The sequence below is a fragment of the Spermophilus citellus genome (assembly GCF_964194105.1).
Source record: "Spermophilus citellus genome assembly, chromosome: 4".
Taxonomy (NCBI): Eukaryota; Metazoa; Chordata; class Mammalia; order Rodentia; family Sciuridae; genus Spermophilus; species Spermophilus citellus.
In genome coordinates, this window is record NC_138185.1 from 200,495,372 (window position 1) to 200,522,608 (window position 27,237).

Genomic DNA, 27,237 nt, shown 5'->3' on the forward strand with positions numbered 1-27,237 from the left:
AGAAACAACAACACATTAATTTCCATCTTTCACTGCCCCCCACCCTGCCACCCCCTGCCACCCAGCCCCTACTGGAGAGGGCTAGTACACCCCTCTCTCTAGGCTGGGATATGAGAACTCATCAGCACCCTCAGTCCTCTCCTCCCCATGTCCTCTGACATTCCCCAAGTGGAAGACAGAGCCATCTGCCCCCACTCCCTACCCCTGTGCAAGCCTTTGGAATTCCTATTATCAATTGTCTGTTTTCTTCTCATGACCCAAAGATGTTTAAAGTGTACACGTGAACTTGGGGAAGGACGGAAGCAAATGGTTCCTTGTACCCACCTTTGAATTATTGTGTGTCCTCACCCCTTGCACTTGCATGCAAGGGGATTATTTAAGGGGATTATTTTTTTGAAAGCTTTGAGAAATTATTTGAGGAATGTAACTGTACCAGGAGATCTGACTTTTGACTTGCATTGTCACTGTTTGCTAAAGGTCCTTTGTTTAACAGAGAATTTCAGATTCCCAAAGGTGGTTAGTGACAGTAATAGACTCAACACAGAGGTTTGGCCTTGTTTTCATCCTCTTATTTAAGAAAGAGAGGAAATGGTGGAAGAAATAATTATGTGAGTAATTTTGCTATCCTCTTTTCTCCTCCTCTCCTTCTCCCCTTCTGGCTATTTTACTTTTTAAGGCTAGTCCGAAATTATAGATAATTTTAGCTACTGCCTTCCAGCTAGAAATTTGGAAGCTTCTTTGGGTACCTGAATAGATAACCATTATGGAAACTTAAGATAATAAACTCATGTTCCTTCTTTCTCTTTGTTTCTCTCTCCCCTTTTTTTATCTCCCAATATTTGAGCAGATTCATATTCAAAGGACCGGGGACCTTGGATAGTAAAACCAGTGGCCTCTTCTAGGGGGCGGGGCGTCTACCTGATCAACAATGTAAGTATGCAGAAGATGGCAGACCCAGTACTCACGTGGTTCCTTCTCTTTAGGAGCCCAGGTTTCCTCCTGAAATCTGCATTCAAAAGTGAGCAGAGGGTGGCCTGAGCTGGCTGTTGCTCACCTGCTGGCAGTAACCTTCCTGGGCCAGAATACTCTACCAGGGCTAAAAAGTCACTTGATCAAATACAGGGAAAGGCAGCCTTTGTTGTTGTTTTTTTCGGGTCAGCAGAGTAGAGTTCTCTTTTCTGCTTTCAGTAGCATATTGTCATGTTATTTCCTTAGCACTAAGTTGGTAGCTCATACCTTTAATGGAGCAGCGGGGTGGGTTCCTGCTTTCAGAGGTATCCAGCCACTTAACCCTTCGTGGGTGTGGCATCCTTGCCGCTGCTGCGCCTTCCTCCTCCCTTCCTGCTTTTCTTCCTTATTCTCTTTTTGTTTGTGATCCTGGGGATTGAACCTAGAGCCTTGTGCATATTAGGTTTCAAAAGTATCTGTACCTTCAGTATCTTGATTCTTTGCAGAATCTCATTAAGTGTTGTTTTAAAACTTTATACTTATATAGAATAAATAAACTCCCAGCTCTATGCTCACTCTCTCTACTTAACCACAGTAGTTAGTAACTTAATCTCTTAAGTTTGATTAGTTTTTATTTTTATATTTAAGGGTTATATATGTTCTCTTCAGTAATTATGATTCAGTTTTTCTCCTTTATAAGTTGAGTAGAAATTTTAAGTTTAATAGGAACAGACTTTAACACATTGACACTCTGAAACTTAACCTATATTTAAATCCAGGCATTTTCTTTTTTAACTTTTCCTCCTGGACATTTGGTGGACCCTTTCATTCTGAAAATAGTGTTTTTCTTTTAATTTGGGGGAAATTATCCTTTTATTGTCTGTCTCTACTTTTGCAACTCCTTTTCAAAGCATTCTCTGTCTTTCCTTCACATCAGATTTTTTTTTTTCTCATTTTTAGTATTTTGTCTTCTCCGTTGCCATCTTCTGGGTTACCAGTTTTAGCACTATGCATTTTGTTATTTATTTATCCATTGTATTTTTATATTGGCTATCATGTTAATTTCCAGAAATGCTGATTTTTTTCTTTGTAACTAACAGCCTGCCTTTGTTGAATGGATGCAGTTTGACCATCTGTCTTTCTGAGGATTGTTCTTGAATTTTTTTTAGTTTGTTTTTCTTCTTGCTGTTAAATTTTCTTAATTTGAATGATCCTTAGGTGTTGGGCCTGCAGGACTCTTTCCCTAGCTGCCCCTCCCTGGGCGAGAGCTGCCTGCTTTCTGTGTGAGGGCAAAGCAAGGTGACTGTGAGGCTCCCCTTCAGGGGCATGTGGTTGAGGGGTGGGCGAAGGTGTGCCTCTCCCTGCACCAAAACAGGGCAGTCTTGAGGGGCTGTGGAGAGATCTTGGTGAGTTCCCTCTCCCCTAGAGCTGCCTTGCTTGCTTTGCATACCTTTTGCTTCTGTGGGGATAGGATGACCTCAAGTTCTCCTCTCCTCCATGAACCCCCTGCACCCACAAAAGATGTTCTCCTGAAAGCACCATCTGTAGGTTTCATCCTCTGGACAAAAGCTGCTGTTTTTGGTATAGGAAAAGGCCGCCAGTGCTGTTTGTGAATTAATTATGTGATTCTTGTTCCTTGGCCACCCGTTCTTCATGTTTGTTGGCTGCCAGCTTGGAGCTTTGCAGGGGCCTCCTTGGGACAATCTCTCCCCTCTGGTATTTTGGGCTCAGGCTTCTTCCGCTGTTTTTTCAACCTGATTCCATCTGCTTTCTATCTTTCAGGATTTCCTTAAACTTTGGTCTGTTCTGGCTCCTTTAGCTTTTTTCTAGTCTTGTTATCAATTCATTCTTTTAAAAATATCCTTCTGTCCTTCTAGTGGAAGGGAGGGTTGGTGGGGTAGACACATTGTGTGTGTGGCCAGTACTCCATCTTAAATTCCCCAGTTATCTTTTCACATTTCCTATGTGTGCAGAAACAAACTTTCAGAGGGGTCTTTCACTCTAGAAAATCCTCAGATTCAGTCTGGACTCAAAACTATACAGTAAACAATAGTGGTGAGACCTTTCATGCTAAATAAATACATAATCTGGTTTTGACAGAGCATCTACTCAGTGCCAGGCCCCAGCTATAAGTCCTGTTACCTGACCTGGCTCACTCTGGAGACATTTTAGCCTGGCACTCATGTGACCTAAAACCTGGTCATATGCCTTGGCTTTCTTTTTTTGTCTTTCTGACCTTGGCGTGAAGGCTCCTGTCCCACAGCCTCTCCTTTAGCTCTGCGCCAGGAGCTCCAGTGTTGTTTGAATCTCAGACGGTGCTAGTTTGGGTTTGGGTTTTTGCTGCCAAATGGAATTGCTATTGAAAGTCAACTATGGTACAAGTTTGCTTTTTATTTTCTTAGACATGAGTCAAAAAGAATAGGATCTATTCCCAGCTCCTCTGGGACTTTTTTCTTTTGGAATGCTCTTCTGCCCTAGTGATTTGTTCTTTTAAAGCTAACATCATAAAGAATAGAACAGTTAAACTTGCCTTGGTGGGACCAAGAGCCCCGTGTCCTTACTCTTCACTGATGCCTAGGCTCATAAAGGGAATGACATGTCTTTAGAGAATGCAGGCTTGGCAGGCTCTGAGTCTTTCCCCCTCCCACCCCTCACCAGACTGAATCCCTTGAGACCCCCTGCACAGATCAAAGCGCTTGGCAGGACCCTTCGTCTTGCCCCTCCCCCTCTGTGAAGCTTTGGAATGAATCTGATTCTTTTAGGTATTTAGTGGAGGTGCCAGACAGAAGCCTGGGGGGGTGCCAGCAGGCCGGAGGGGAGCTGGCAGCGAGTACACCTAATGGGAACAGATTCCCATTTCACCCCCAAACTGGAACTTGATCACCTTTTACCCAGACCTACAAACCATGTAGTTAATGCTCCTCTCTCTCCCCTTACCAGAAGGCCTACCCATCCCCTCTTTTCCATACCTGGATCCTTTCCCATGGAATATGTGACCCATTAGCCAACTGGATGAAGTAACTCTTTCCAAGGGAAGCTGCCTGCTTTCCTTTCAGATTTGAGGGGAGGGAGTGTGCTGAGACAAGGGTCTGTGTGCACAACTCCTGAGTGGGCGAGGGACTGTCGGGGGAGGCACAGATTTAGGCCTGAGAGCCAGATGGAAACATCATCCCCTGTCGTCCCCCGGGTGGGAAAGAGCCTCTTATTTCAGCTTTCCTGTAGTAGTCAGAACCTTTTGGAAAATATCTGCAAGTAGCAACTAGGAACATAAGTAGAACAGGATAAAGGATAGGAAAAGCAGGACTTTCATGTAATACTGAGGAGACAAGTGTGGATTCCTGTGATGGACACGTCTTGGCTGGTTGGCTGGCGTGGCCTATTAAGGATATGCCCTTTAACTCCCAAGTGCAGCATAAGGAGCAAAACGTCTGCTTCAGCTCCCTCAGTAACCATGACTAAATGCCATGTTTTCCCAATTTAGTACATTCCGCTCAAGGAGGGGAAAGACCTGGTGTTTTCTGATGAAGGTATGAATTTGATTATGGACATCCAATTCCATCATCCTTGTCTGGCACATTATCCATGGTAAATGTAGTGTTAATATAATCCCTGAGATCCTGAAGGGTTGGAAGAGGGTGAGGTCACCCTCTTCACTCCTATAGGTGTGAATATAAATTGGTACTCTCTTATTTTTATTAGTTTGTATTTTTTTTAATCTTATTTCCTCTTTTTCTCATTATTTAACAAGTATTTAGAGAGTGCCTGCTGCCTGCCAGGTGCTGTCGCTCCTTAAAACATTCTGAGAAATTCTAATTCTTGAATATCTTTATTATAAGTCAGTGTACTGCTTTGAGTAGAATGGCACATGTGTGTGCTGTAGACTGTGGGATTTAGTAGTTAGAACACACAGATACCGTTGAGTTTGCAGTAATGATTGTATATTTAACATGTGCCTGCCATTGTGCCTTCCAAATATAATCTCATCTAGTCTTCATGAAGAACCCCATGAGGGGTGGTTATTACTGTCTTAGTAAGTGGTAGAGTTAAGTTGGTAACTCAAGTCTAGCTAGTTCCAGAGTATATATTCAGTCTTCATCCCTGTCCTGTACTACTCTGTAGTAACTTAATAGATGCTGAGAACTTTGATCTTAAGGTCCAGTGAGGAAAAAAGACTGTTTCCAACTTCCCCAACAATTCAGATTCCTGCTTTAGCCTATTTTGGAAGGACATTTTTAGCTGAAAATTGAAATAATTTGATATGAGTTAATTGGGGTTTGATAAAAAGGAAGTGGGTTTGAGGATGTTTCATTAGTTCCTCTGCGATGTACACTACCAAAGAAACCAGTCCCAACTATCCTTTTATTCTGAGAACTTAAAATTTAATTCCTCATACAGATAGAAAGAAGAGGTAAAGACATTAGAACAAATATTAAAGTTACCTAGTTAACTGAAGGGTTTATGCTAAGCTCAACTGAATGGATAAATGGATCAATGTGAACAATGAGGATGGGAGGAGAGGAAGTAGATATGATGGGAAACGAAGACCCTAGGAGTGTGTTCTCTGGTCCAGAGGACTGGTGAGTAGGTCATATGTCTGTTATGGCCTGTAGGTGTTACTCTGGGGAAGGCGGCTGAGATTGATTAACTCAAGGTTTGGAACCCAGCCTTTAGATTACTGCTTTGTGTAATGATTGCATCACTTCTTTTCTGTAAGATGACTCAGAATGGAGATAGTGCTTGTGAGAAACTGATCAAGAAATGTAAGGAAATCAGGAAATGGTTGGGTGGTTGACTGCACTAGGGGTGAATCAGTACTGATGTCACTGTGTTCATATGATATACAGAAATGGGATGTGAAAGCTGCCTTCTGACTTTGAGGCAGCAGCAGCAGGAAAACTCATCATCCTTACTCCAGGGTTGCTCACTGTGGTTGTGAATAATGTCGTGGGTTATAAAATTATCCTTATTTCATGAACAACAGTAGTATTTGGGATCGGAAACGCTTTGTGACATAGAAAAATTTTTGAATTTGGGGATAATTATTTTGGCTCAGACTATTGAGTAGTGCTTAAAAGTCTACCTCTGAAGCAGACTGTCTGGGTTCCAATGCTGCTCTATTGCTTATTAGCTGTGTGACTTGGGCCAGGTCCCTAACTTCTCTGATCCTTTCCTTATCTGTAAAATATGGGGTTGTGTGAGGATTGAATGAAATAATATGTGTGATACATTTAGAACAGGTTGGCACATAGTAAATACTTACTACTTTTACCTAATTTTAATTGTTTCTGCAAATGTTAGCTACTACTGTAGTTGTTATCATGGTAATTATTATCATTGCCACTTCCCTTTGGAGCTCTTTTGTCCTGCATGGATTGACTTGCAACCGACTTCTCTGTCTTAATATAATTACACATGAAATTGTTCTATTTGACATATTTTGATCTTGCTCTTTGACTCCAGTGTTCCTGCTTCCTACCATGTTCAATCTAAATGACTCTTACTAGGAGTTCAAACTTATTTGCTTTTGCCTCTGGGATCCCTCCCTCCTAGTTGTCTAACCATCCCTTCGTTTATTTCTCAGTTTAGTCTTCTAAGCTCCAGGCCCATGAATCTGCCTACCCTCCTGTCTGCTGACCCTTGTATATGCCATCTTCCCATGATGGCGTCCTTTCCTCCCTACCTTGTGCCCACTCACTTACTTCTTGCACCTATTCTTACTTCTTGCACCTATTCTTCCAGGGCAAGCCTTCCCTGAGTGGTCCTGCCAGATTGGTCCACTTTACAACCCAATATATTGTGTTTACAGAATTATTGCTTTTTGTTCTTTTAATTTAAATATATCACTACCTCTCTGCAATATAATTGTAATACAGTATTTAAACTCTGGGGGTAGAGGTACTGAGTCTTAAGTTCTGTGAGGGCAAGATTGTATCTATTTTCTTCATCACTGTAACCTCAATGCCTCACACAGTGTTCAACATCACTCACTATTATATAAACAACTTTTTGTTTTTAATTAAAGAAATCTTTAAAGATCTAGCTCAGTCTTTGCACATAGTTGCTTGGGAAGTGCCATTCACCAAATCAAGCAAACACTCATTGCATTTCACAGAGGAAATGCTGGGATCCAGCAAGGATAGTAAGTTCTCTAAACAACTTAATGAAAGTCTACACTTAAGAATAGTCCTTGTGCACCTGGCGCAGTGGCACGCACCTGTAATCCCAGTGACTTGAGAGGCTGAGGCATGAGGATAGTGAGTTTGAGGCCAGCATCCACAGCTTAGCAAGACCCTGTCTCAAAATAAATAACAAAAAGGACCAGGATGTGGCTCAGTGTTAAAATGCTCTTAAGTTCAATCTTCAGTACAAATAAAAAAGAAAGAAAAGAAATAGTCCTTGTGCTTTAAAATTATCATTGTACTTTTACATTTTAAAAGAGGCAAGCTTTTATTTATTTTTTAAGTAACTGATATTTTCTTGGCAAGTAGCTATTTACCATGCATATAAAGCTTTAAAGCTCTTTAGGCTGTATTTATTGTGTGAGAAGTGCTATGTAAATTTATTTTCTCTCCTTTGCAATTGAATACCCACAGTGTTTATAAAAGTTGTATGTTATGTGGCCAAAAGAATATGTGGGTATTTTTGGAGGAAAACTTTTCCTAGAGTTTTAGTTTTCCACATGATCACTTTTTAAAAGGGTAAAAAGTTTATTATAAATTAGAATTCCTGAGCATTTGTACACTTTCATTCTTTTTCTTTACTCAACAGCCAAACCAGATTTCCCTGGAAGAGAACATCCTGGTCTCCCGTTACATTAACAACCCCCTGCTCATAGACGGTGAGTTGTGATTAAGCTCCTGCCTAGGTTGGGTTAGATCTTGCTAAACTTTTTAACCTTCTCATGGTCTTCTCTAGTAAATCTTTTAAAGCTAGTATGAAATTCTTGGCACCTATGGCTCCAGAGATGAGGCTGGTTTCTTACATACTACCAGGGATTATTCTGAAGATAAAGTGCGATAAGAAAAAGTGCTTTATAAGCTATAAGGCAATCAATCAATATGTGTGTGTGTGTGTGTGTGTGTGTGTGTATACATATATATGAAAACTGCCTATTTATTTATGTACATATATGCTATGTATATTATAGCATTATATTTATAGTACAGTTATTATTCATTCTCACCAGGCAAGGTGTGGGCACTGTGTGCTTCACATGGAGGAGTGGTCTTTCTTTTATAGTTCTTGGTTACCTTGTCCTGTTCATTCTGTAGCAGAAAGCAAATGAACTGTTTTTTCTGTGAATCCAACCTTTTTTCTAGATTTCAAGTTCGATGTGCGCCTCTATGTGCTTGTGACTTCCTACGATCCTCTGGTCATCTATCTCTATGAAGAGGGGCTGGCCAGGTGAGAGACTTTGTTTTTAGTGGAAGGGTCAGGTGGGTATAATAAAATAGATCCATCAAAGAGCTTTCCAAGATCAGGCTGTTTCTCTCTGTTATGTTCAACTCAGGAAATTAACCCTGGGAGACTTCAAGTAACAGAAAGCAGTCCTGATACATTTCAGCCTCATTTGCATGTCCACACAAAGTTTGTGTAAATGCACACAATTCCCAGTGGAGATGGAAGCCACGGGATGTTTTTTCCCAATGATGATTATTAGGAAGACCCTAGGGTACTAAGATAATTAAGATAATTTCTCATTGTTCTTCAGAATATCCAGAAAGAAAAATAAAATTCCACACTTATTTGCCTGTCATAAATCAGGCGTTTGTTTTAATCCTGATAACAACCCTATAGTTAATAGCTTTTTGCAGTTGAGGAAATTGAGACTTAGAGAAGTGAGGGAACTTGTAAGGCCCTTTCTGAGATCTCCCTGCTGGGTGGTAGCGGAGCAGGGATGGGGAATCCATTTGCTGAACTGCCCATGCTCTCAGTTTCAGGGGTATGCTGCCTTTCCCCCTTTAATATGCAAGTTACATACTTTGCAGTGATCTCTTTTTCTCCAGGTGCCTTGTAGGTTTTAAGGTAATGAGACTTACGAAATTAGTATGAGTTATAATAATTTGGAGTTTTGTTTCCTGTATCTACAGAATTTTCTAGGTGGTAGTGTTTCCATAAATAGTTTAAAATAAGTACATGACTTTGCTATGCTGTGTTCTTTCCTCCCACAAAACTTTTTTTTTAAACCAAAAGTTGTTGTTTTTTTAAACTTTTTTTTTTTTCTTTAAAAAGTGCCCTGAAGTTCATCTTATGTGCAGTGGCCTTGACTTTGTAGGACATAGCAGTTTAGGATGCGGTTTGCATCTGCCAGCAGTCATGACAAACTGAAAATCACAGTCTGTGCACATTTCTGTATTTGGAAAGTACATTTTGAAGATGGGAAATAGCACAGATAAAAGAAGACTGCCTATTTATGTACAGGTGATAAAGAAAATAGGTACAGTTTCTACCCTCATAGAACTTAAGATTTAGCATCCTTGTTATGCCTAGTGGCTTTGGCATGTTGCAGGGGGCAGGGACTAACCAAAGCTCCTAGCTGGCTGAGACATGTCTGCCCTTTACCTCTAGGTGGCAATGACAGCATTTATATGCTCTGTCATATTCCTGACTCAAGATTTATTAGCCTGAGCCCTGGAAACACGGGAGGCTACCAGAATTCCATAGTTCTGGCCTCTTCGTCCCTTAAAAATGGAGAAGGGGGAAAACTAAAACATTTCCCAGTAGTTGGGTAAATGCCTGGACCAGACATCTGAGCATGAGCTGACTAGTAGCTCTAATCAAGTCTTTGTAGGAAAGGCATTTTTTATAATATTTATAGATGTGTGTGCTCTCACATTTGAATATAGTCAGACAGACTAGGTTGAAGAGCCACAATCCCATATTGTCTAGGAAAAAAAGAAGGTAAAAATATACCCCTGACTTCCACTCAGGGATATAAGGTATCCCCGATTTCAGTTTTGTAATTTGAGACTTCTGAGCTCTCCCTCTTCTCTCAAGAGCTTCTCCACTCTCCTTCCTGCACTCATCCTCACCCCACCTGTCTCCTTGGTCCTACAAGTAAACTGTGTCCTACCAGAAGTTGGATTTCTGCAAGAGAGAAAAAATATCAAGATTGTTTACATGCACTGTTTCTCAAGTATCATAGTAGTGTGTTTTGCGTAATATTTCCAGAAATATTTCACCCACAACATTATTAGCCCTCCCTGTGGATAAAATGTGGGCATAGTTTTAAGACCTTTATGGTTCAGAGGACAAAATGAGGGCAGTACTAACATTTATTATAGAGAATAATAGTAGCATTATTTACTACAAAAAATGCAAATGCTTTGGCTACTGGTTGTGTGTTGGACACCAGAATCCACTGAATTGGAGTAACTCTTGCTTCTAGTAGGAATTTAAATGTATAAATACCTATGTGTTTGTTTATATACACATATACATATATACATAATATCTATTCATGTGTATATTTAATCAGTGAATACTTTTTCTTGGAATAATAGGAAAACAGCTGTTTAAATACTCAGACTGCCTGACCCCCAAAACAACATGAATTTGCAAGGCTTTGGTTATTAGGTTTACCAGAAAGTATAGGAGAGTATCAAAACTTTACCAAAGGGTGGTCCAAGGCAGTGTGAGGAGCTGTTTTCCAGAGTCCTGTGAGGGCACATTGTTCTGTGCAGTGACTTCAATGGGCCTCAGTTCCTTTGACATCCTCGAGGTGTACCTTGGCACTCACCTGCTTCTTTTCCATCCTCAGAGTGTACTTGGCTACGCCACTGTGCCATTACATTCGGCAATGGTCTCTAGCTCCTCCTGTCTGTAGCTTCTAGTAATCTTGGGTTATATGAGAAGGTAATCAGGTTGGGGTGAGATCACTAGGTCTTTTTACTCTGAGGCTAAACAAGGAAAACCATAATTTTTCCTAAGGAGACAGAACTGGAGCCAAAAATAGTTTTATTCTTTAGAAAGGAAGGCTCTGATACCGTATCATTTCTATTTGGGGCTTCACATTAATGATAGGTGATGGAAAGTTCATTTCACAAGAAAGTTTTGTGAAATAAGTTATTTTGTGTAAATTCTTTACCTTCTTACACTTACTGAAAAGAAGACCTGGTGTGTTTCTTTATAAGTTAGTGTTTTCAGTTGTCCTTGTTTTATTCACATAGGAAGCAGAATTCTCACTGTTTTCTTTATGTGGGTAGAGTAGTGAAGAGATGCGAGAATGGAATTGCCTTTCTGGAGTTTGATTTGGTGTCTTGTGTGGTGCCCCAGAGCTGCACCCAGCTTTCCAATTCCCTGTGCATGTTGCTGTTTTACACCAGCAGGGGACACTCGGTTTCCAAGGAGGGGTGCTGCTCTCACCAAAATGGTGGAGATTCCTTTTCCTTTCAGAGTGGAATCTTAAGAAGACTCTGTCCTGGATTTTACAACTTTTGGTAGATCCAATATGGGGCTTAAATAATTTTACAAAGCACTTTTGGAAACAAAGCTAATAGCCAAATTTGCACTGAAATAGGGAAAATGAAAAGTTAAAAAAAAAATCAAAACAAAATTGAGTTGGAAACCGTGTTATCAGAGACCCAAGATAGGTAGCAGTAGCACCTTGGAGAACATGAGAGTGTCCAGTGGGGAACCAAGAGCATTCCACCCACACTGTTGAGGTCCCCAGTTGAGGCAGGGGACCCGGAGAAGTTAGCAAACAGAACTGCTTTTTTTTTTTTTTCCTTCTGCCTTAGCCATATTATTCAGTGGAAGTGCAGAAAAGACCCCAAACATTTGTACTGCCTTCCTCTCCCCACCCCCAGTTCCTTCTTCAGTAGCCTTCTTTGCTAATTAACACTGGCTCCGCAGGGATATTTACCTTTTCTCTGCTGGATTCCTGTGGTTTTGAAAGAATTCAGGTACTCTCTGGTTGCCAAGGAATTCAGATTACCTCACAGGCTGCTCACTGTCCAGAATCTGCCACAGCAGCAAGTAGGGGGAAATACACTAGAAAGGGGTAGAAACCCTTTGCAGTGCTCATTGTCACCCTCCCTGGAAGGCCCTTGCTGTTTGTGAAGTTTGAGTCATTTCTGGCTCTGAGGACAGAGGATCAGGCTGGTAATCCCCTCCCAGACGGCTCTGCTGGGCGCTGCCGAGTCACTGCAGCACTTTGGCAGCCTCCAGGCTGCAGCTGGTGGACAGCAGATCAGAGAGCTCTTGGGCCTCTTGCTTTCTTCCATAAGATTCTTCTGGGTCAAGCCAGGATGAAGCCCAGTGGCTCCTGGCAAGGCTGCCTGAGGTGCACCTCCTCGTCCTCCTCAGGGCCTCTCTGGCTCAGAATGGCTACACCTGCTGAGAGAGAACTCAGGTGCAATCTCCAGGGTTTTCTCCGGCCAGCCTCACTGCTCCCTTTGTTTGCCCATTTGTAGTGAATGTAGAAAAATAACTACCAAAGAGGAGGTCCTACATCTAACCTCTGTGACTCTGACTTAAGAGCATATGGTATCAGATTCTGAGAACAAAATAGGTTTTGAATAGGGGAAGAGAGTTTATAAGACCCTACTGACCCCCTCTGCTTGTTTTCCCATGTTGGTAAAGACCTTGAAACAAGCAACTCAGGTGCACTTTCAGTTTATGCTTATGATTACCTACTACAGATACTCCTTGATTAGAGGATTTTGTTCTGATAAACCCATCATAAACAAAAATGCATTTGATAATCCTAACCTGTTGAATACCGTAGCTTAGCCACATGGTCTGCTGTCGAGTATTGGTTGCTAACCTCTTGATCGAAAGGGTGCTTGGGGCTACAGCTCATCATGCTGCCCAGCATCTCCAGAGGGCATTGTGGTGCGTATCATTAGCCTGGGAAGAGAGGAATTCAAAATTTGAAGTATGGATTTTACTGAATGCTATCACTTTTGCATCTCTGTAAAGTTGAAAAATTGTAAGTCAAATGAAATCTTTTTTCAGACACCCACACATCTGATTTCTAGACTAATTATTACCATTGTTTTGATTTCAACTGAGAAAGAAACTTTAGAAAACAAAAAAAGTGTAGCTTTTGATTTAAGAATTTGTCAGAATAAAGATAATCCATATTTGTTTATAGGGTAGTTAAAAAAATAAAGAGGCATACGGTTCTGTATTCATCAGTATGCTGCCAAGTAGCATCCAGGGTTTCAGAATTAGCCAAGAAAGTAGTACCCACCCACACCCAACCCACCACCTTTTCTTGGCTTAAAGGTCAAGGCTGTGAAATTCTGTTGAGAGTTTTCCTAAATTTTCATCTCATTAAAAGAGAGATTCAAGACTCAATTCATCCTATAAATTTCAGCTTGTGTTAGATTAAGTAAGTATTTGAAGACTTGGTCCTGGGGTACCTATTCAAGTGTTTTCTCTTTTAGTTTGTTGCTAGTAAAGAAACTGTTGAAACTTTTAGACCTAAATATGATGAAATTTAATAATATGTGAAGGTCTAGTTTAAAGGTCAACACTAAATGCTCACAAGTACATTTCCTCAAGGCAGTTAGCCAGGTGGGGACTGCAGAGTGGGAGAGCACCTGTCCCACCTAAGGGAGCTTGCTGTGTAGTGTCAATAGGTCACTGATATTGGAATCACAGGAACTTCCATTTTTTTTTTAAGGGAAAATGTTTTGTTGTAAAACTTAATTTTTTAGACTTTTAATTTTTCAAACTATTTTGAACTTGTAGAAATGGGATAAAGAATTATCCTTTTATTCTGTGTCCAGAGACCCCATTTCATAATATGGTACTTGTTTTAATAATGTCCTTTATAGGGGCTGGGGATGTGGCTCAAGTGGTAGCGCTCGCCTGGCATGTGTGCGGCCCGGGTTCGATTCTCAGCACCACATACAAACAAACATGTTGTGTCCGCCAATAACTAAAAAAAATATATATTAAAATTCTCTCTCTCTCTTTCTCTCCCTCTCTCTCTCTCTCTTTAAAAAAAAAAAATAATGTCCTTTATAACAAAGGGACCGAAGCAAGGACCACGTGTTGGGTTTTGTCGTAGTGGCTTTTGTCTCCTCAGTCTGGGGCAAGTCCTTTCTACAACTTTCACAACTTCAGCATTTTTGAAGATCACAGGCAGTCATTTTGTAGATTGTCCCTCAATTTGGGTTTGTCTATATTTTCTCATGATTAAACCTAGGTTATGCATTTGTGGGGCCAGAATACCACAAAAGGGATGGTAGTTCTCATTGCATGGAATCTGATGGCCCACGATGACTATTCAGTGTTGACTGCTTGGTTAAGGTGGTGTCTGCCAGATTCCTCCGCTGCAAAATGACACTGTCTTTCGCTTCAGAGTATTTTATGAGGAGATACTTTGAAACCAGGTAAAATCTCGTTCTGTATTTCACCTAGTCTTTTTTTTCTGGTAGTTGTGCTGGGGATCAAGCCTGGGCCTCATACATACTAATCAAGTGCTCTATCACTGAGCTGCACCCCCAGCTTTTCATTCAGTACTGATATTTCTTGCCTGAATGAATATTTGAGGTACTGATTATCCAATGATGGTTTTCTGGTTCCATCATTCCTTTTACTTTTATCATTTGGCATTTTACTTCAAGGAAAAGCTTTCTCCTCTTCCCTTATATTTATTCATTTATTTATTTATATCAGTGCAGACTCAAAGATTCCTATTTTATTGAATTGGTTTCTTTATTTGGGTGCTCCAGTTGTCTCAGATCTGGCCACTGGAGCCCCTTTAAGCTAGCTTTTTCTGCCCTTTTGGTTATCCCCATTTTTCTTTGAGCTTAAAATGTTTTAGGCTCATGTTATTCTTCTCTGATTTAGCCCTGGAACCAGTCATATCTCCAAGGAGCACTTGTTGCTTTGTTGTGGAGAATGGTCTTTAGAAATGCAGATCTGGATGCTAGGTAGACTCATCACCCTAGGGCTTTGCAGTGGACAGCCCTAGAAGTGTGCATATGTGTATATGTATGTGTGCACATTCACATCTGTATTTCTATATCTCCATGCATTGAAAATAGAGGTTAATATTAGTACTTCCAATTCCAGTTCAAAACTACAGGGCACATTGTAGTGCTTTCTATATTTTTGTGTCTCAGATCCAACAGTGAGAAATCTGTGTTCCATTATCTTCAACATATTTATTTATTTACTTAGTTCCCTCTAATGTAGTCAGTTTCCTGACCTTGCTGGCCCATCGTCCCACTCACATGCCCTCCCTGTGTGGATTTAGAGCCCTATGGGGCTGTGGCCCTCCTTAGATAACTTCCTGTACTGCCTGGGGTTTCCCTTCCAACCCCATGGGCCATTTCTTTCTGTGGGCACTGGCTGCCATTGGGCTACAAGAAGGAATGTTGGTCAAGTAATTCAAGTTAAAAAACAAAACACAAACTTTTATAGGTCAATCAGATAATCAGAACTTGACTAGTAGACCAGATGTGAGACTACTGTGACCTCTGGTCTAGACATTTTGAAGGAAATGGTGATCTAAGGTGAATAAGATTGTTTAATGGGACTGTAGTGAGAGCTGTAAGATCTGTTGGGAGGTGGGGGTGAGGATACATCCCTGCCTCTCCTCTGTATGGTCTTCTTCTCTGTCCAATGGGTTAGGAAACAGAGCAGTGCCTTTGTCCTGTAGAACTTTTCTGCTAAGCTGAAGCTTTTCCCTCCCTCTAATCCTTCTTTCTGTAGAAGTCCATTCTGTGACCTTAGTAATCTCACCTTTGCCAGGGTTCAGAATGAAATGCCCCTGTGAAAGAAAGATGAGGAAGAAGTCGGTGATTTTGTAAAGAGGTACGCTCTTGCAAAAAGGAACCAGGAGCGACAGAAGTCTTCCTAACAGAGGCACCACTTGCCAAGGTAGATCAGATACCCAAAGTCAGGGTATCTGACTTTCCCTCCCTGGAGTTCATTGTTCTTTTGGGAGAGAGGAGGATGTCACTGTGAGGAAACGTCTGCTCAAGGGCTGGCAGCCTTGGGGCGCCAGCCTGTGCCCCTTTGCATTTCACAAGAATTCAGAGTTGTTGTCTTGTTTCCGTTTGGAGAAAGAATCACTGTATGTAGAATTGAGTTTTACTCACCACATGTGACATGATGAAGAGTAGTGATAACTCCTGGAAGTTTCTGGAAAATCTTGAGATTTTTCTCAAGCATAGACATAAAGCTTGTCAAACTCTTATCCTTGAGCCATACATGCCGAGTCAAAATTTTCTTTGTCCACATCCTTTTTTCTGGCCTCATGTTTGTTTATTTTAGTTTTTGAGTTAAGCCTTTTTTTTTTTTTTTCCTTTTCACTTTTCTTTCTTTGGCTCTTGTTTATTTCTGGTACAGGGAATTAGGGAGCGGAGATAGTGGGTGGGTGAGAAGAAATAGAGAAGAGGAAAAATTTTAAATGCTGACCTTTAATGTGGTAAAAATTCATGTTGACTTTATAGTCTGGGTAAGCATATGTAAATAATTTGTAAATCATCTGAAAATAAACTTGTGGCCTTCCAGGTTTTTTTCACACACTTGGATCTGTCTCTTGGGAAAACCACTTTAGGGGAGGGTGATATGGTTATAGAGGTATGTAAACAGGGATTGATATTTACCATAATTATTTGCTTTGAATGGCCTTTTGTTGACAATGAGCATCACTGGAAAGTTTTCTCCCTGCTTACTTTCTTCAGGGGCACATATATTTTATGCCTTGGTCATCTTTTGACAGTAGTCCAGGATATCAAGTTGCTTCCCTGTTTTCATAGGTTCCATGTTTAATCTCTTTATCCTTTGCCTTCATTTCAAATTTAAGAATTAGTCTCTTGCACTGTGCCCGTTTTTATGCTGTTCTGCTTTGTCTACTGTTAATGCTGCCATTATTGTTCTTTGTAAATGACTAGTACACATCAATTCTGTTCTTTCTATGGATGTGAGTTCCACGTCATACATTTCTATGCTGCTCTCTTTTTCTTTTTTGTGTACTTTTTCTCCATAGAATGCTATGGAACCAGGCACTATGTGGACACTCAGTAGATGTTTTCCTTACCAGCTAATGCCCCATTCATCCATAGCATCCTTTACATAATTTTGCAAATTGGGCACAATTATTTTCAATTTTCATCCTTCCTATTGATACAAGGTTCTGTATAAGAGATGCAGCATCTATGGTGATTAAGATAATGGATTTTGGATCAGGGCAAGTTGCTTCATCTCTCTAGGTCACATTTAGTTTTCCTATCTATTTTATAAATTAGAGATAATAAACCCTACTTCATAGAGTTGTTTTGAGGATTGAATTAACATGTGACATTTAGTATAAACATCCTGGGGTTGGCAGTTGGGAGGTGTTCAGCGTTTCTTAGATAATGATGTCTCCTTTCTTTATCATTATGGTCTTGCTGATCCTCAGCCCTAGCCTGGGTCCTTGAACCTCTGTTTCTGGCTTTTAACATGTGTCATTTCTTTCAGGTTTGCCACTGTGCGATATGACCAAGGAGCCAAGAACATTCGGAACCAGTTCATGCACCTGACAAACTACAGTGTGAACAAGAAGAGTGGAGACTATGTGAGGTACTGGATGTGTCTGAGCCAGAAAGCAGGGAAGGCACACTGAGTTGTGGGTGTTTAAGGGTGGGAGGTTGAAGTGCTGCGCTGGAGCTTGATGTTAGGTTTCTGTCCATGTAACACTTATGGAAAGCTGCCAGGGTCACGTGACGGTTGTGACTGTGCTGCTGCTCCACTGTTTGCCCTGCTGCAGTGTCACCTTTCTCTACCAAAACATGTTTTCATCATTTTGTGTTCTTCATTGTCTTCCTCTGACTTAAGGTTGGGAATTTAATAGGCATATTGCATGTTTAGAAGTCAACAAGTGAGTTCATTTCAACACTTGGAAAGCATACCAAAAACTTGACAAATATTTGTACACTTTGACCCAGCAGTTCCATTTCTAGAAACTTAACCTTGAAAGAGGGATGTATGACGGGATCAGAGATAAAGACTGTCCATTACTGTGTACTATTAGGGGGAAAGCACATTATGTGCAACTGAGTTTCTTGCATGAATATATCTGATAGCTAAAGCTATTTATTTTTGCTGGGGGTGAAAAAGAGAGAAGGATATGGACTACTTAACTATAGGGGGTGGGACTGTGGGTAGGTGATTTTTATTTTCTTTCTGTGTGTGCTTTTATGTATTTTCAAAAACAAATACTTATATGGTCAGGAAAAAAATGGGAAAACAAGAGAAATGAGGACATCTCAGAAAAGATTATGGTAGAAGGGAGCACCAACACAACTGTGTGGAAATATTCTTTTTGCTTAGTTTTTCTTTCATGCTGATAATTTTGCCAAAAGGTGAAAAAACAAAAGAAATCCAAATAGTAATTTTCTGTGCAGACTAAAAGAAAGAAAGGAAGGCAGGTATCTGGATGTGCTGGAATAGCTGCTGAAGCTGTTGGGGCCGATCAGTATCCTGTGGCCAATGTTAGGGGGTTGAAGATGTCATATCCTTCACCTGGGAAGATGAGCAGAGATGCAGTGAGGTGGGACCCGGGGTTGGGGGTGAGGGCAGTTGCAAAGCACAGGTTCCAGGTTGCAGGCCTCTGCAGTCTCCGTGGGAGTCTGTCCCATTTGTCATCATACACGTATCAGTGGGATTCTTCATTGCTGTTACTGCCACTCTAGTGCACTCTCCCTTCATGGTGCCTCGGAAGATAGGAAAGAGGCCCAGTCCACCACCAGAGAGGAGGAGCTTGCTTCACATGCCAAAGCATGTGTGGGGTGAGCTTGTTAAAGTGCTGTGCTAGATTAGCTCATTAACCCCTCCCAACTCAGTTCTGGTCTGAAAATGGCACCCAGGGTGGTTTTGTTGACTCGAGTGACATTCACTTCTAAGGCCGGGTTGTTAATCCATTTTTGTTAAATTATTGCAACCATTCTTAATTTTGCTTATATCTTTTCACATGTTTCTTCCACTCTTTCATGATGCATAATTGTTTGGTTAAGGAAGAGTTTGCCTTCTTTTCCCTTGCCCTTTTCAATAAGGGAAACTATATGCATTTTAATTTCCACTTAAGAAATTGGTACTTAAGGATACATAACAAAAAAGACTGAGAAAAATTAGGTGAGAAGAAATCAGCGAAGTGAGTGTTTTTCTAAAAATTTCAAAGGACCAAGAAGGTTGGTCATAAAGAATCTTGTTTTACAGCTAGGCCTAGTTGCACATGTGACCTTGATTCATTACTTTTTTTCAGTTGTGATGATCCAGAAGTAGAGGATTATGGGAACAAATGGAGCATGAGTGCTATGCTTAGATACCTGAAACAAGAAGGCAGAGATACAACTGGTGAGTACCAGATCTTTTCCCTTCCTGACTTATTCTTGTTTGTACAACTTTACCATGGCCTCTTGCCAGAAGTCCTACTCCTAACAGTAAATTGTATTGCTGAGATGTTCAGTGGGATGATTGTTCTTGGTTATTCACAAGATTGGGGACAAGCTTTATCTAACTTCCATTTCCTTATCTTGTTTCTAGTTTGGAAGGCAACTTTCTACTTTAATCCTTTGTGAATTTGGAAGGATAAAGTCACTAAATTCACTAAATTCAGCATTTTAATAAATTGCGTCCCTCAACATTATCTCTGAGTTCAAATTTCTCTTAAGTTAACTCCTCATTTCTGTTGCTGAGTTGAAGAATGAATGGGCAGAGTAGAGTTTGAATATAAGGCTTAGAATCAAAGTGGGCCCATTGCTGAGCCTTGAGCAGAATGGGAAGCACTGTGCTGAAGACATCGTCTCGGTCTACAAGAGAAAAGGCGGTAGGGGAGGAGTGGGAAGAGACAGAGCCTCCTTTTCCATTCTGTCTCTGTCTTCTGTCAAAGGAGGCTGCCTGAGTGTATCCCCAGACACTTCCATTCTTGACTGTGTCAACCTATTTATGGATATACCTGTCCCTGTCAGGCCCATTCTGAATATTGCCGCAGAGAGGTTTTTTTTTTTTTTTGTTTGTTTGTTTGTTTTGAATAAGCACACATACTTTTCCAATTATATTGTGACCTGGAATCTGGTCCTGCTAGGAACCAGGTCTTTCTTCATTTTTACCTTTTTTTTTTTTTCCCTAGCATTGATGGCCCATGTGGAAGATCTGATCATTAAGACTATCATCTCTGCTGAGCTGGCTATTGCTACAGCTTGTAAAACCTTTGTCCCTCATCGCAGCAGTTGTTTTGGTAAGGAGCTCTGAAAGAGGCCTCTGTGTTTAGTGAAGAGGGTCCTGGGATGGGTTCTGGGGTAGAGAGCCTTAGTGATGTTTGGAGAGTGAGAGTTACTTGACACACTTTTCTCTCTAAGCTCAGGTAGTGTGTGCAGATTCTCCTAAGAGGCCAATGGTGAGCTTAGTTGGAATTCCCCCAGGAGTAACTAGCTTTCTGTGTGGGAAGCAGGCATTGGAACTGAAGTGTGGGTCTCTCTGTCGGTGTAGTCAGAAAAAGTCTGCAACGGACTGTACAGGAATCCAGCTCTAACAAATATATTCCAGAGCTCTTTGGCAGCCAGACTGGGAACTGTTCCAATATGCTCTGGCTGGTACCAGTGTGTGCTTTCTTCCATTTTCTGATGACTCCACCTTTTTTGTTTTAGTCTTCTTTCTAGTGGGTTCCTTTTTCTCCTCCTCTTCTTCCTCCTCCTCCTTCTCCTCCTGCTTTTTCTTCTTTCTCCTCCTCCCTCCTCTCCTTCTTCTTCACCCCCAAGCTGATTGCACAGAGAAGGAGAAATAAACAGTTCACTACCACCAAGTAAGGAAGCCCCTTTCCTTCTGACCCACTAGCCATGATGGTAGCACTGAGGGTGCCTGTGTACATCTGCTTTCTTTCTGGATAGACACTTGTTAGTAACTGCCAGTGTTGATGTCTCTAAAGTCACATAAGCTTTCAGTAGACATGAGGCCTGGTTGGTAAGGTGCACTAGGGTCACCAATAGGGAGGATGCTTATGTGTGGTATGGAATAGTACAACCAGTAAGGACGTAAGAGGCACAGCTTGCTTGTGAGGAGGCAAGGTAACAGAAGAATAAAGGGGACAGAGGAGAGCAAGGAAAGGGGAAATCCTGGGGAATGATATTGGCCAAATTACATTATATTGTATGTGTGTATGAATATGTAGTGACAAATCCCACCATTATGTATAACTCTAATGCACCGATAAAAACACGGAGAAAAAAGAACATGGGCTTTAGAGACTGACAGCCTTAATTTTTTCTTAAATTTATTTTTATTTATTTATTTTTATTGGCACTGGGATTGCCTGGCCCTTTTTATTTTATATTTTGAGACAAGGTTTTGCCAAGTTACCAAGGCTGGCCTTGAGCTTATGATTGTCCTGCCTCAGCCCCTCAAGTCACTGGGATTTACAGGCATGTGGCACCATGCCTGGTAGTCTGATTGCCTTAATTTGAAATCTGTTTGCACCCTTACTAGTTTGTTGATTTGCAGCAAGCTTTTCTAATCCTGCTTTCTGAACTCTGAAGTGGCAGCAATGATGGGGTTTGTCTCCTTAGAGGATCACAAAGATCAAATGAGATGATGTATGCATAGTGCTTGGCATCGTGTCTGGCCCTTATGCTCGACTCAGTAAAAATTATTTTTAATTATTTTTTATAATTAGACATTATATTTCTTAATATCTTTAATGAATTATCATAATAGCCTGTACTCAAGAGGCACTAGAATAAAGGTACTGTTGAGACTCTGAATATAATCTGTAGATAGATTAGGACCTACAGTTGCACAGGGAAAAAAGAGGTTGTCGTATCTTTTTAAAATGTGTACCCAGGGTTGATGTCTTCTTAAATGGCTTCCAAAGCTATTTTACTAACTCTGCTAGTAAAATAGAAACTTGATATGACCTTTAAGGTCTCTAAGGATCTGATCACAGCTGACTTTTCTAGAATTCTGTTTTCCCTGTTACACCTTATAACTCAGCATTTCCCTACTGTATCTCTTGAGCATAACAAGCTTTGGTGTCTCAGTTCTGCCCTCCAGCTAGAAAACCCTCCTGTCTGCCTTGCACATTGTCATTTCTTAAGACTCAGCTCTACATTGCATCCTCTGGAAGCCTTGCTTAACGTAGCAGCCACTTGTATTTCCTCCCCCATACTGGTACGTGCCTGTATCATATTGTGATGTCTTGTTTACATGTATACTTCCTGGATGTCTCTGAGTTTATTCTTGAATTCTTTTTTTTTTCTTTTTGTGGTGCTAGGGATTGAACCCAGGTCCTTGTGCATGTGAGGCAAGCATTCTACCTGTATCTGTGCTGTATCCCCAGCCCTATTCTTGAATTCTTAATAGTCACCATGTCTCTCTTTCTATGTCATCCTATTTCTGTCAAGCCAAATCTTTCACTATTTCTGTGGACCTCCGAGGACTTTTTGTACCCCTTTGCCTTTGCACCTGCTTTATCTGTTCTGTGGTTGGTCTGTCTTTCTTATGTTACTTTTTCTATTAGCTCATTGACATCTTTCAAGACAAACCCAGTTGTCACTCCTCTGCTAACCTTTTTCCTAACTCTGCTAGTCGAGGTTAGACTCTTCTTATCCTCTAACCTCAGCACTCTGTTCATAACTTTGCAGTAGCACCTGTGTGTCATCTAGAGTCATCTTTGTGTTTATCTCTCCTACTAGACTGGCAGCTTCTTGAGAACAGTAACCCTCCATTGGTTTTCCCCTCCAGTGCTGAACCGCAACCCTTTTTCTTAGAAGATACGTGGAAGTGTCCATTGAATGAGTACTTGGTTCTAGCTTTAATTGCATTTTGGTGGGTTGACAGCAGGCTTCCCAATGTACCTGGTTTGGTGAGGGCCTAAAACACTTAGATTTTATCGCAATCTGTTTGAGGATGGGAGTGGGGTTTTAGAATATAGCACCAACTTCCAAAATCTTAGATTGAAGTAATAAATAAGTTTCATTCTCCATCTACTTGGTTCTTATATGAGGATAAATTTCACATAGTTGTTGGTGTAAAACTGTTGTTCTAAGCAGTTAATCATGACAGCTTCTCTGTTTTATTATCTGATTAATTTTTGAAACCTTAGGGATTTATTACCTTATGTTAGTAGAACATTTTGATGTGAAAGAAGCAGTGACTTTCTCTGACTCAGTGAAATCCCCCAAGTCCATTTGATCGGCGTGGGTCTCCGTTCCCCTTCCTACTCATGTTTAGTTTCTATAAACTAAGTGCATCTGGACTTTTTTAAGTTGTTGACTGTCTTCGTGGCTTTTGTGGTTCTAATTCCACTTCCTGTCAGCTCTGGGATTTTGTGTGCTTCATTAACCCCCCCTCCACCGTCAGATATGATTTTGTATACGTGTGTGTATTTGTGTCTCCTTGCTTCCCTCTGACTCTTAGCTTCCCTTGGGATTTAAGTTACAAGGAGTAAGCTTTTTGTTTTTGTTTTGTTTTGTTTTTCTTCTCTCTTTCATTTGTGTTAGAATAAACAGGAATTGAGAGCTTCCCAGAAGATTTTGGCTTAAACAGAGTGTTGGTGCTTTTAGAAGTAAATAGTCCGTAGATGAGGTTCCCTATACTCATTTAGTTGTTGTCCCTGACCTTCCATCATATGGATCTCTGCCAGGAGCACTCCATTACCATCATGTTTCTGTCCTGTGGTTGTTTCTTGCCCCACCATCTGCGATGTCTGTTTCCAGGTACCTTCGATATTCCCATTCATTCTTTTATTTATATTTTTTGAATTTTTTCCCCCAGCTCTTGCTGTTTGAAGACGGCTCTTGCTGTCTTCAGCAGTGAATTACCATCAACAATTTGTCCCTGTCAAACCAAAATTTACATGTAATGGTACATACATATACTTGCATTATATTATCAGTGTTTATATATAGACTTAAATGTAGTCATTTAGTGCTTTTTCATAGATTGGTGCATCTAGAAAGACCTTAGAAAATAATTAGTTCAGATATAGAAATGGAGATCTTGAGAAATTAACATGTGCCTCAGGGTTTAGAGCTAGTAAATGAAAGAATTTGAATGAAAGAGACTGAGCCTGAAGAACCAGGCTTCAGAAGTCACATTTTGGTAATCCTAGTATCTCGATCATGAAACTTCATTTATACAATGTTTGATGCCCACCCCAACAAAACAGATTTTTGACAATTAACTTTCACTGCCTTCCAAGATGGCGAAAATATGCCACCATATGAAATAATATGCTTCAATAGCAACGTTTGAAATATGCTAAGGAACTTGGCACTGTGAGATAACTGACTATGAGAACAGCCTTTTTGACCAGTCGAAGAAAAACAGCCCAAAACAACAGGATGTTAGCTGTGCTCTAAAGATGTTGCTGCTGACAGTGGTTTTATCTTTGTGTGTGAAGATGCCTAAAGTCATGTGCTGTGACCAAGTGGGATCATGTGGATCAGATGTGAGACCACTTAGGGAAATTATCAGCCTGGCCTTATTTTGATCAGAGACCAGTGAGTTGTTAGCTCAGGGCCACCCATGCCCAGTACCTCTGTCTTTGCTGAATGAAATCTGGTTTGGCCTTTTGTTGATTCCTCAGGGTAAACTGAAGTTTTAAAGGGAGCAGGCCCACAAACCAAGGAGTGAATGTATAGTTCACGTTCTCCAGTAATGTAAACTACTTGACCTCCAACAGAATAAGAACGAAAGTCAAATGTTCACTTTTCAAGATAAGATTATCTTTTCCACTTTACCCCTTGGTCCTGTTTAGTTGGGAAGGGAAGTTTACTGCAGAAGGGACTTAGTAGGTATGGGAAGTACCTGCTGTTTGTCAAGCAAACGAAGGTTATTTCCTTCAGTCCTCAACAGTATTGTTGGTCTTTATTACCAACCAGATACCATAAAACAAGGATTAAAAAAAAGATTCAGGAAGGTTAAGGAAATTATCCTAGGTCATGCAGCTAATAAATGGCAAAATGGAGTTTGAGAGCTAGGTCTCTCTGGCTCTTTCTCCACCCACATAAAGACAAGTTCTGATGAGCCTGCCACTTTTGGCATGCCTCATATCCTGGATTCTCCTCTGCTCTCCTGTAACTAAATCTCAGGAAAAATGACCTCATCCTTCCTAGCAGATCAGGCCTGTGAAAGGGCGCTCTTACTGCTCTAGTCAGGAGTAACCTCTCCTAGATGGTCCTTTCAATCTGCCTTTGTATCTGGAAACCAGATACCGTATTGAATTATTGGACTAGTTAGTAAATTGGCTCTGGCCTTTTTGTTTTATTTAGTTCATTTTCCTGTGGAATCTTGGTCTGCATTTTTCCAAAACTCTCTTTGTGGACCCCATTATAATGATCTCTCTTCACTTTTTTTTGGGGGGGGGGTGTACCAGGGATTGAACTCAGAGCACTCTACCACTGAGCCACGTCCTTAGCTCTATTTTGTATTTTATTAGAGACAGGGTCTCAGTGAGTTGCTTAGCGCCTCACTAAATTGCTGAGGCTGGCTTTGAACTTGTGATCCTGAGCCTCTGGGATTATAGGCATGCGCCACCGCCCGGCCTCCCTCTTCACTTTTAAACTCAAATCCAAAGCCAAGGTGAAAAAAATTTCCTTTATACAAAAGGATTTCAGTGACAGTGAGTACTGGCTAATGTCAGCACTTTCCATTGCCTCTGGGACTATAACTTCATCTGGGACTTTATTTCTGGGGAGGTTAGTGGACTGTTTCCAAAATTAGTGGTGTGACATGTTTAATAATCTCTGAGGCCTTGGATGAACTATTTTCTCCATCAGATCTTTTTTTCCTTTCCCTTCTAAGACCGTCTTTTACCAGTTTTTCCTTAATATATTTTTAATATGTAAAATTTTTAATGAGAATTTCTTTAATTTTCTTCATGATTAGTGGCATATATTATTCTCAGGCCATGTGGATCAGGTTATTTTGGGGGAATAGCTGTAAATTACTGTTTTTCTCACAAATTGTATGACTTTTTTCACTTAAGTCTTTCTCCTCTCTCTCTCTCTCTCTCTCTCTCTCTCTCTCTCTCTCTCTCTCTCTCTTTCTTTCTCTATTTCTTTCTTTCATTTGTTATTTCTAATTGTTTCCTGTGTATTACTTACGGAGTGGGCAGCTTGGTATATAATGATAAATAAGACATGGCCCCAGCCCTCAAGGGATGGGGAAGAGCAAACAGGAAATGATAAATGACAGAACAAGTAGTGGGACAGAACAAGCTGGAATACACAGCTCTGGACCCCATTACAAAGACCTCTCTTGACTTTTAGGAGAGCCACAAAAAGTCATCTCAAAAAGGGGGAATATGATAGTAAGAAACAGTGTCTCTACAGGATGTGGCATTTTTTGAAATGGTATACAGTGTGACTAGATTTGCCCATGGAATGGGGGTTTAGAAGATAAGCAGATTTATAAAGGACTGACAAGTTTTGTTCATCTGCAGGTAATAGATAGTTTGAAAGCTTTTGAGCAGGGAATAATAAGATTATTTTGTTTTCTTTAACTTTTATCATAATTTGAACTGGAGCTCAAGATGACAGAGTTATAACAGAGGGAGTACTCTACAGCATTACAGCATTACTGGCATATCAGCATAACTAGCAGTGACCAATTTAAAAATTTTCAGGAACCAATCTGACATTAGTGTTTATTGCTGGACCAATTCACTATTTCAATGTGATAGATATTTTTTTTATTTTTTTTTTTGGAATGGGGATTGGAACCAGGGGCACTTAGCCACTGAGCTAGTAGCCAACCCTTTTTATTTTTTGAAACAGGGTTTTGCTAAGTTGTTAGGGCTGTGCTAAGTTGCTGAGGCTGGCTTTGAACTTGTGATCCTCCTGCCTTAGCCTCCAAAGCCACTGGGATTATAGGCATGTGCCACCATACCCAGACAGATATGTTTTTTTAGAAAGGTAATTCTGATGGCCTTGAAGAGTAAACTGTAGCTGGGGAGAGACTAGTGCTAGGGAAAGGCCTTAGGAGGTGAGAGGTGCAGTAACTGTGTAGTGAACTCTCACTGGGTGACCAGGTGTTCCTACCCAGGATTACCCAGGAGAGAAGAAACAGAATGTATGCTCTCATAAATATCTCTGCACAAATATTTATAGCAGCTTTATTCATAATGGCCTATAATTGGAAATAACTCAAATAACTATCAAATGCTATTTAATGGATATAATGTGGTATGTCCATATTATAGAATACTACTCAGCAGTAAAAAGTAATGAATTATACTATTGACATATGTAAATAAATCCGAAAAGCACAATGCTCAGCGAAATAAGCCAATCTCAAAAGGCTGTAATACTATTTTGATTCCATTTATTTGGCATTCTGGAAAAG

The 27,237-nt window shown here is 40.6% G+C and overlaps 1 protein-coding gene and 1 long non-coding RNA gene across 26 annotated transcripts in view; one reads left to right on the forward strand and one right to left on the reverse strand.

The window, feature by feature from the left end:
- The window catches only part of LOC308646401, a 39,878-nt gene extending 27,836 nt beyond the window's left edge, over nt 1–12,042 (reverse strand). For 4 of the 7 annotated variants that reach the window (XR_014021377.1, XR_014021379.1, XR_014021381.1 and 1 more), the window contains exons 1-4: nt 11,813–12,042; nt 10,688–10,847; nt 8,132–8,213; nt 7,163–7,239 (exon numbers count right to left, since the gene is read on the reverse strand). This is a non-coding gene — a long non-coding RNA (uncharacterized lncRNA). The remainder of the gene's footprint in view (nt 1–7,162; nt 7,240–8,131; nt 8,214–10,687; nt 10,848–11,812) is intronic. The other 3 variants (XR_014021376.1, XR_014021378.1, XR_014021380.1) reach the window with 1 other exon arrangement.
- Nucleotides 1–27,237, forward strand: part of TTLL5 (tubulin tyrosine ligase like 5) — a 268,480-nt gene that overhangs the window by 37,183 nt on the left and 204,060 nt on the right. For 17 of the 19 annotated variants that reach the window (XR_014021375.1, XM_081289244.1, XM_081289238.1 and 14 more), the window contains exons 7-12: nt 848–930; nt 7,717–7,786; nt 8,268–8,352; nt 17,377–17,478; nt 19,160–19,251; nt 20,027–20,134. Coding sequence is in view for 18 of the 19 variants with exons in the window: in XM_081289244.1 (XP_081145370.1) it covers nt 848–930; nt 7,717–7,786; nt 8,268–8,352; nt 17,377–17,478; nt 19,160–19,251; nt 20,027–20,134 (540 nt within the window). In the remaining variant the exon portion in view is untranslated. The remainder of the gene's footprint in view (nt 1–847; nt 931–7,716; nt 7,787–8,267; nt 8,353–17,376; nt 17,479–19,159; nt 19,252–20,026; nt 20,135–27,237) is intronic. The other 2 variants (XM_081289242.1, XM_081289243.1) reach the window with 1 other exon arrangement.